The 10,184-nt window shown below is 41.6% G+C and overlaps 2 protein-coding genes across 2 annotated transcripts in view; one reads left to right on the top strand and one right to left on the bottom strand.

Moving 5' to 3' along the window:
- Positions 1–1,367, bottom strand: part of nadsyn1 (NAD synthetase 1) — a 137,043-nt gene extending 135,676 nt beyond the window's left edge. Inside the window, exons 1-2 of the mRNA XM_024001807.2 lie at positions 1,276–1,367; positions 503–554 (exon numbers count right to left, since the gene is read on the bottom strand). The gene's annotated coding sequence lies outside the window, so the exon portion shown is untranslated. The remainder of the gene's footprint in view (positions 1–502; positions 555–1,275) is intronic.
- A 2,512-nt stretch (positions 1,368–3,879) lies between these two features.
- On the top strand, positions 3,880–9,927 carry LOC111974247 (7-dehydrocholesterol reductase). The gene is made up of 8 exons (XM_024001910.2): positions 3,880–3,966; positions 5,121–5,241; positions 6,743–6,965; positions 7,157–7,247; positions 7,884–8,097; positions 8,229–8,433; positions 8,567–8,698; positions 8,910–9,927. Exons 2-8 carry the CDS (start codon positions 5,132–5,134, stop codon positions 9,372–9,374), a joined length of 1,440 nt encoding a protein of 479 aa, XP_023857678.1. The 5' UTR covers positions 3,880–3,966; positions 5,121–5,131; the 3' UTR covers positions 9,375–9,927.
- Positions 9,928–10,184: the final 257 nt, after the last annotated feature.

Below are 10,184 nucleotides of genomic sequence, written 5' to 3' on the forward strand. Positions count from 1 at the left end.
TGCCAACAAAGGGTATATAACAAAGTATTGAGATTAAACTTTTGTTATTGACCAAATACTTATTTTCCACCATAAATTGCAAATAAAATTCATTAAAAATCCTACAATGTGTTTCTGATTTTTTTTTCCTAATTTTGTCTGTCATAGTTGAAGTGTACCTATGATGAAAATTACAGGCCTCTCTCATCTTTTTAAGTGGGAGAACTGCACAATTGGTGGCTGACTAAATACTTTTTTGCCCCACTGTATTTTAATTTGTTTAACACTTTTTTGTTTACTACATGATTCCATATGTGTTATTTCATAGTTTTTATGTCTTCACTATTATTCTACAAGGTAGAAAATAGTAAAAATAAAGAAAAATCTTTGAATGAGTAGGTCTGTCCAAACTTTTCCCTTTAAATGAAGAAACGTGCTGATAATCCTCTTATCACTGATCTTTGTTAGTGCATACCAACACCCCGCCATTAGAGAGAGTGGTAGGGAGAGAGATTGATCATACCTATCCTGTCACATCCTGGATCATCCTGGGCAGGAAGTACTCCTCCACATGTCTGTGGCAGACAAGCACAATAATGCCATGTTCAAATCAAATCAAAGTTTATTGGTCGCGTACAGAGATTTGCAGGTGTTATGGCGGGTGCAGCTAAATGCATATATGTTAATATGAGGGCTGTGAAATAAATGGATTATTGTCCTTTTCCACTTTCCAAATCTGCTTTGACCATTAACATTTAAAGACATGCTCTGGAACTTTGGTGAATACAAGTATTTTTTAAACCTCCCGCTTTGGGCTGGATAGTGTCCAGCCCAAAGTGTGTGTGTGTAGTTCATACATGCATAATCTATGAGCAAAATTACTATCTACCCTAAATTAGCCGCAAAATCCCTAGTTTGAAAGCAACTGTTCTAGAAACTTCTAGAAGCTGTGCTGCGCCATTTTCCCAAAATGTTCCCCTACGTGGGCCAGCCCTGTAGTAATTCCAGTTCTAGCCAATAAGCTTCAGCCCCTCGCCATTTGAGTGTCAACTAGCAAGATGCACACACAGCAGAGCGAGAGAGAGAGAGCAATGACTTGGTGGACATATCTGAACATTTGTGACATAGTATGCAATTTTCTGAGACTACTTTTGGCTTATGAGCCCTACTTTCAGAACTACTGTCTAAAAAGTATACAGAAGTATCGGAGAATCTTTAATTTCACTGTTTATCAATGCATTATCATTATGTTCAGAAGGTAGGCTTTCTTGTGCAGATTCTATGTTGATCACTAACCTGAGTTTATTCCATGGTGAAAACCAGCGGAACTCCCGGTTGTTCCCATAGCTGGCCAGCAGTATCTTGGGTCGAATCAACAAGATTTTCCTCTAAAAAGAGGGTAAAAATTGTAAACAATTACACCTACTTGCTATTGACAATGCACATAAACTACATCAATTCAGAATTGATTATTTCCGACACTTGTAGAGAACATTAGCCACAGGTTGCTGAAATCTTAGTGCAACATACAGTGTTTAGTGGGGTATGATAGTCCAGGAGACAAAGAGAGGCACAACATAGCTGAAGTGCTTGTCAGATGATGTCCTGGGTGACAGGTGACCCTAGCAGCTTCCTGAGTACCTAGAAGCAGCGCAGCAGGGTGTCTGACTCGTAGAAGTGGTCTGCACAGCCTAACCCACTGATGACCAGGGACAGAAAGAGAGGAGGTTGAGGGAAAGTTCATGGAAATTCAGAGCAGGCATGGCCATGTAGGATGCTTATTATATGCAAATGCACAGAGCATTATAGGAGTCAGAAAAAGAAAGACATACATTTGTCTAATAAGGTAAATGTGTGCTGTAGGCTACTGACTGTATACAGTAATGTACTCAACAATCACAACTTCGATGAATGAGATGTACTTAATAAATACCATATTGTCAGTCCTGTCCCAATCTGTATTTTTCCCCTGAGACTTGGCTATCGTGATACCTAGTCATGAGAATATATCATTATTAATGTTAATGGAATGTCCAGAGTCCTGATTTGCAAGATGTGCATGCTATTCCTGCAGAGCTAGTAACCTAGTATAGTAGACTACAGGCTTATGAGCGGAATGTCTATAAATCATCACAACACCATATGACCTTTAAAACAGACCTGTATATGAGTCCACTACAGTTTAGGTTAAATGGACAATGCATCTTCAATTAATGGATTTTTTTATTCGGACTTCTTAGTATTCTCTCCAAATTTCCGTCAAAATCTYGTGCCCGTTGTGTCAATGAGCACGTAGCTAATATAACCTTTCGTCCCATTTCATATAATGGTGCAACAAAGTATCCTTGCTGATATTCAAACGTTGGAACCAATACTATCTGAGCTGCAACGTTGTGTCACTTCGATCCGGGCACTCCAACCACAGATACAACAATGAGACAGATATTTCACCGGATGTATAAATGTGAAGCATCCGCTTGGCTTTTCCACTCGCTCAAATAATGTAACAAATATGGTAGTGAGAGGAAGCCGTGTTAACGGCAGTGGGAGAAGATGGAACGAGATGGATTTTGTCCCACATTCTGCTAATTTTCTCATCGTTGAAACATTTGATCTCAATACAGTTTTCTGTTCCCAGAACTAGAACACGTTACGAAAACATTCAAAACATTGCTAGAACACGACAAGTTTCAAAACATTGCTAGAACGCGACAATAAGATCTCGCTAACTCGTGCTTGGCTCTGCCCACCTCGCTTGTTCTGGCCAGTTAGTTATACAAATCATTGCTACTACTGCCCCTCCTCTTCATATATCTTATTGAAGAGACAGGTAGCTCATTCACACAACCAGCTGCTGCGCCTCTGCTGTATAAAATGAGGATACCGGTAGAGAGTAGATCTACCGGTAGTCTTCATATGTTTTAGAAATGGTCCATTTTTCAGACTTAAAAATGGTGATGCTTCCATAAATCAAAAATATTATGGAAAACCAAGGTGAAAAGTAGATCTCAAAGTTGTGACTTCATGAAAAAAATTACAATATAAAAGTATCCTACTACTCAATCCAAACTGTGTGATGATGTCCACATTTGTTTCAAAATATGCAGTGGTGTAAAGTACTTACGTCAAAATACTTTAAAGTACTACTTAAGTCGTTTTTTGGGGTATCTGTATTTACTTTATTATTTATTTTTTGACAACTTTTACTTTTACTTCGTTACATTCCTGAAGATTATAATGTACTTTTTACTCCATACATTTTCCCTAACACCCAAAAGTACTCAATACATTTTGAATGCTTAGCAGGACAGGAAAATTATCCAATTCATGCACTTATCAAGAGAACTGCTTCTGATTTGGCGGATTCACTAAACACAAATGCCTAATTTGTAAATGATGTGTTGGAGTGTGCCACTGGCTATCCGTACATTTTAAAAACAATAAAATGGTGCCGTCTGCTTTGCTTAATATTAGGAATTTGAAGTGATTTATACTTTTACTTTTGAAACTTAAGTATATTTTAGCAATTACATTTACTTTTGATACTTAAGTATATTTAGAACCAAATACTTTTAGACTTTTACTCAAGTAGTATTTTACTGTTTGTCTTTATCTTTTACTTGAGTAGTTTTCTATTAAGGTATCAATATTTTTACTCAAGTATCAGAATTGGGTACCTTTTCCACCACTCAAAATATGTTGAGGAGTTATTTAGGTTTACTCCCAGGTAACGTGTCGGCTCTTGACTGTAGATTAATTCTTTTTAATGGCCAATCCATTCATGAGCTCATCAGGCGGTAGTGGCTTCAGGTCCGTGTTATCCAATCAGAGGTCGATATGGCAGTGTGGCGCACCCTACTGAGACGTTATTGGCTGTACGTTTACACGCATTTATTATTTGGGCGGAGCTGTTGTTATTATAGAACCTTTTATTCGTTATGTCGTAAACATCTGGGCCAAGAGTTTTCCCATAGGTCCTAGAAGTTGGTGAGTAGCCTACGAAATTATCTTTAAGACAGACCTATTAAAATGCAATGTCTGCTTATAATGTTTATGTAATTTTTCCGTCTATGATCCTCGACATTATGCATGGGCTATTGTCCATATGAGTTATGACTTTTTCTGGAGGTGCGTTATGGCTGCGTTAGGCAATTCGTTATCAATTGTTTTGTGATAGCCTTTATCCATTGTCTATTTATTCATTCGATCCGTTGTCGTGCGGAATTATTGACAATACAATTTCAGGGACTTGCGGATATTTATTCAATAATCGGGTATATAAACAGCTGACGCTTGTTGTAGGCCCATCAGTCATTTTAAGTAACGTTAAAAGGGTGGAGAATGAAGTCTATGCTTTTTATGAAACCCATACTTCAATCAGTCTTGTACACAACATTATTTGAGTGGTCTATGTGAATGTGTGCAAAAGGACACTCAGCCAAAAGTGTCCTTGTCAACCAGTACAACTGTTGTTCCCCTCAGCATTATCGTTGTATCTGTATGTTGGATTTGGTCCAAAAACGTGTCAGCTGACATAACCTATGCACTGAGACCTGCTATTATCCCTGTGGGCCTGCTTTTCTATTCCAGACGCTGTTTGTGGAGTGTTTTCTGTGGATTGTTACAGGACATGTGTAGGGCTTCTGATTTCTGGTATAATAATATAACATAATATATGCCATTTAGCAGACARTTTTYACCAAAGCGACTTAGTAATGCATGCATACATGTTTATTTTAATGGAGGGGATGAGCAACATTATTAATGGGTAGTTTAATAATGGGGGTGGGAAAGTTTGTTTGGWTCTATGGTGTCTTTGAGCCCATGTAGTAATCATATACCATAGGCGGTTATGGTCTTATTAAAGTGTACGTAAACATTTTTCCAATGTGTTTGATATGATTGAACACTTGCATTAGATTTGCTAACATACACAATTGTGTTCTGCTAAAACCTCTCATTGTAGAATTATCATGCTCAAGTCTATTCACAAACCATGCATCATGTACAGCACCATCACAGAGTGTGTTATGTCAGGTCCTCAAGGACACCAGATGTCCTTTGATTTCCCACATTACCTTATAAGGTACAGTAGGCCTGTTATGTCCTGGTCACTACCATGACTCTCTACTCTCTCTCAGTTTCCCTAGAGATGCCTTCTGCAGTGGCCATGGAGGCCACCCGGAGGCGCCAGAGGCTCAGRTCTAACGGGGGGGCGTCTGAGACGACAGAGGAACCTGCAGGGCAGTGGGGAAGAGCATGGTAAGATGAAGGTGACCRGCTGTAGGCCTATAGTCATTAATCCTCTACTCAGATAACTGGGTTCACGTGTAACTGGTTTCACTATGTTGTTTCAGGACTGATTTATGATACGATATACTTAAAGSTGCCGTCCGTAATGGTGAAACTGCCACATCCGTTTGCGATATCACGACAACAACGRAGTTAAAGCAAGCAACATCGTTGCGCGCCCGGTAGAGCAGCAGCATATGTACTGAGATTCGTTTTACACTCCCCACCTCTGCTTTGTCAACAAAAACAGAAACGGCCATGGGGCGGAGAGCGGCGCTGTTTCCCCAATTGRGGATTCCATCTTTAATGTCCATTTTTTTATATGGAAATTCATTTTTGTCAAGTCAGCATACAACTACACAATARAGAAAACACTGGAAAGTTCATCGTTAATGCACACYTATTCACRGTCCCTGTGMCCTACTGTCTGACCATCGGGCCTACATCTGTCCCATGRCCCGCTGTTCAGCAGCCTGATGGCTGTCGGAATTACATTTMRCCTYCTCCTATTCTTGCTGAACAGTGGGACCTTCTATTTCTTTGGGGAGGGCGGCATCTCAAAACATTGGGCAAGATTMTGTGTGGGGACCTGCTTAATCTTCAGTCAACAAAGGTAGTATGGAAAGGAAGTCAAGTATTTGACTGCGGAAAATGAACGAGCAGTTTGAATCAGTTCACAAGCTTCCRGACGTTCCACGCGTTATCTTTCCATTATATGTCTATTCCAGTTGTCATTGGGTTATGGGTCGCTGCCACTGAAATAAGTTGAAAAGTGACATACATGTTTTTGCCGTTGTAGCCCTTATACATAGCTCAGGTTAGCGAATGGATTCACAACAGAATTATTTTTAAAAAAGGAAAAACTAGGCTCTCAAGATTTATGTTGTTCATGCGGTTGATTTGTGCTGCACATGGACAGCACAGGAGGCTGGTGGCACCTTCACTGGGGTGGATGGGCTCATGGTAATTGTTGGAGGAGAATAAGTAGAATGATGTCAAATACACCAAACACATGGTTTCCATGTGTTTGCTACCATTGTATTTGCTCCGTTTCAGCCATTATTATTACGTTTCAGCCATTATTCCTCCCCTCAACAGTCTCCACTGGACAGTCACTACATGGACAGACAGTCACTAAAATGTTGACCTATATCATTCTTGTCATATAATCAGTGTTATTCAAATGAGCCTGTAAGATAAACCGGTCATGCTTATCTTTTAAAGTGAACTCTAGCAAAGTTGGCAGAACACCACAAGGCAAAGTCCTCGGCCCATAGAGTTTATGTTAGATTAGATCTACAGCCTAATAATAACAACTCACGAATAAATTAGAGTATCAAGTGTTTGTTTTTTTAAAGGAAAAATTTATTGAATTATGAATTATTATAAATGCTCCAATGATTATGCATTTGCACCATTACAACTCTGTATGTTATTTCCCCCATCTCCTCCACACCTACCACTCTGTTAGGGAGGTGGACTGGTTCTCTCTGAGCGCTGTGATCCTGCTGCTGTGCACAGCTCCCTTCCTGGTATTCTTCTTCGTCATGGTGTGTGACCAGTACCAGTGCTCGGTCAGCCAGCCCCTGGTGGAGCTCTACAATGGAGAGGCCACCCTGCGCTCCATCTGGGACAAGGCCCCCTCCTTCACCTGGACCGCTGCTCAGATCTACACCGTCTGGGTCTCCTTCCAGGTAGGGCCAGAGAAGAGAGGGACATAGGTTGCGTTTACACAGATAGCCCAATTAGTTTGCCCGATTATTGGTCTTTTGACCAATCGGAACAGATATTTTGCGAATAATTGGGCAAATTGCATTTTATTATGGTTTATAGCATCAGAATATTTCACAGATGGGAGTGTGGAATGACACTGTTTCTCCATCAGGTGGTGCTCTACATGTGTGTTCCTGATGTCACTCATAAGTTCCTGCCTGGCTATGCAGGTGGGGTTCAGGACGGAGCTCGCACCCCAGCAGGTAAGGCACKTGAGAAGGAAAAAGTTGTTTTTGGAGATTTCTAGCATGAAGGATTGGTTTCTATTAATATTTACAGATATTGTATGCGCACAATACTGTTAAGTGTAGTTGTCTGCAAACCRTTGGCTCTGTTCCACCCAGGAGAACGACTGCCCCCTCTCATTGAAGCCACGGATCGCGGTACTGCAGGCATGGTTTGCAGAAAACAGGACCCCATTATAGTGAATAAAAAAAATGGCAATTTTCGTGCAAAAAATACGAATATTTGAAGACCGTTATGGTAACAATAATTGCTTCTAATACACTTGATGTATGTCCTTGAGCCGATTCTTTTTAAATCACACACAGACAAAGTTATAAGGGTAATTTAGTTGCTAACGGCAGTCTGCAGTACCCCGGTCGGCCTTCAACTTTGAGTTACTCAATGAGAGGGAGCAGCGCTGAGCTGGCCTGCAACGTCACTTCCTGGAGTAGCTCAAACTGTGCATGTCGTATTCATGAGACGCCATCTTAAACGACTGAATTTGGCTTCAATGCGRTGTTGAGTCTTCACATAGGAATGAATGGTGTCACGTGACCGATGGCTTTGTCCATATGCAGTCATTGTTTCACCCCCCATTGTTTGTTCTCTCCTAGGCCTCATAAACAAGTATGAGATCAACGGTTTACAGTCGTGGCTGATCACCCATGCCCTGTGGTATGCCAACGCTCAATACTTCCACTGGTTTTCCCCCACCATAATCTTCGACAACTGGATCCCACTGCTGTGGTGCACCAACATACTGGGCTATGCTGTGTCCACCTTTGCCTTTGTCAAGGCCTACCTCTTCCCCACCAATGCAGAGGACTGGTGAGGATTACATGCGTCCAATAGTATGTTAGGATATTCAAACTTGTCACTTGCATCCAATAATATGTAATATTTCATAAAACTTGTCACTTTGGGCATAGTTAATCTGAATTGCCTTTGTCATTTTCCAGCAAATTCACAGGCAACGTCTTCTATAACTACATGATGGGCATTGAGTTCAATCCCCGCATCGGCAAATGGTTCGACTTCAAGCTCTTCTTCAACGGGAGACCTGGTATTGTTGCCTGGACTCTAATCAACCTCTCCTATGCAGCCAAACAGCAGGAGCTCTATGGCTATGTGACCAACTCTATGATCCTGGTTAACGTGCTGCAGGTGAGACACTCCTCTCCCTTTACCACTAGATGGCAGTGGRAAACTAGACCTTAGAGTGGTAGCTTTGACTGAACCAGTTTAGGCAAGCTTGGCCTCCAGTGAATGGCTACTGATGTAATAACTACTCCTCCAGGCAATCTATGTTCTCGACTTCTTCTGGAACGAGGCATGGTACCTGAAGACGATTGACATCTGCCATGACCACTTTGGCTGGTACCTGGGCTGGGGAGACTGTGTGTGGCTGCCCTTCCTCTACACGCTGCAGGTAAGTCACATCATCATTAAAAAAAACTAGTCCGACACCCAACACAGAAGCCACTGCAAAAAATATGAATAAGWAATGGAAATTATAGATGCATCGATGTGCTTCTATCATACTGGCTGAGTTAAATATGGCTGTTATGCAGTCTTTCTTGTTTTCTATTCAACAGTCATGACATCATACTGTATGTTTGGCATCATGTCTCTTTCTACAGGGCCTGTACCTGGTGTATAACCCAGTCCAGCTCTCCACAGCCCATGCTGCTGCTGTCCTCCTCTTGGGTCTGGTGGGTTACTACGTCTTCCGCTCCACCAACCACCAGAAGGACCTGTTCCGCCGTACCGAGGGGAAGTGCTCCATCTGGGGCAAGAAGCCCACCTTCATTGAGTGTGCCTACCGCTCGGGTGACGGCGGCCTGCACCACAGCAAGCTCATGACCTCCGGCTTCTGGGGCGTGGCACGCCACCTCAACTACACGGGTGACCTGATGGGCTCGCTGGCCTACTGTGCAGCCTGCGGCTTCGGCCACATTCATCCCTACTTCTACATCGTCTACATGACCATCCTGCTGGTGCACCGCTGTGTGAGAGACGAGCATCGCTGCAGCAGCAAGTACGGCAAAGACTGGAAGCGCTACACGGATGCAGTTCCCTATCGCCTGCTGCCTGGGATCTTCTAGAGTCGAGACAGAGGTTGAAGGAATCSCTGCATCCTGAAAGAAGTTTAACAGAAGAAGGAGATGTGTGTTAAATGGACTGTTCACATTCCACGGGAAAGATGTTGATGACATTTTGAGCAAAATGTGAGAGTGCGTGCGTATGTGTGTGTGTGCGTGCGCCGTGGTGTCTTTGGATGTCAATGTGTGTTTCCATGTTTCTCTGTCCGAAAATACATAATACTCAGAGTGAGATCTTCACTTGTAGTCAGAAGACTGCCAGCATTGTGCTCTAAGAAGGATACCTCAGCTACTCTCAGAACTGCTCTCACCGGTGCCTAGGAGCATTTCTCAGTAAATGTTGGTACTATGGTACATATCTATGTTCTATGGTACATAGATGCTATGAGAAACTCTGCAAATTGGATTTCTAATTAAAATCTGTATTTAAGTGTACTGTAGTCTAGCAACGTGAACATCACACAACCATACAGTAGCACTTAGTTGGCGTTGGTAAAGTAACTACAGTTACAAGTGAGCAATAATCTAGATATTTTTTGACAATGCACTGTCGATGGCAAATGTTTCTTCTACTTAGGGGTCAGCCCAGCATTACATGAAATGCTCGCAGCAGACTGGTATATTATGTTCAAGAAGCAGCTACAACTATACAAGGATTGTTCCTGCTAAAATTCATTTTTCTTTATTTCTGTCAATATATTTGAGGTACCCCGTACCTGTTATTTAAAAGTTTTATGCTAATAGTGCTTTTACTTTATCTAACAGTCTTTTTGACATTTGATTTCAGTTGTTTGCCTTTTTTCTTTTACCTCA

Source organism: Salvelinus sp. IW2-2015, linkage group LG15 (assembly GCF_002910315.2).
Source record: "Salvelinus sp. IW2-2015 linkage group LG15, ASM291031v2, whole genome shotgun sequence".
Classification (NCBI taxonomy): domain Eukaryota; kingdom Metazoa; phylum Chordata; class Actinopteri; order Salmoniformes; family Salmonidae; genus Salvelinus; species Salvelinus sp. IW2-2015.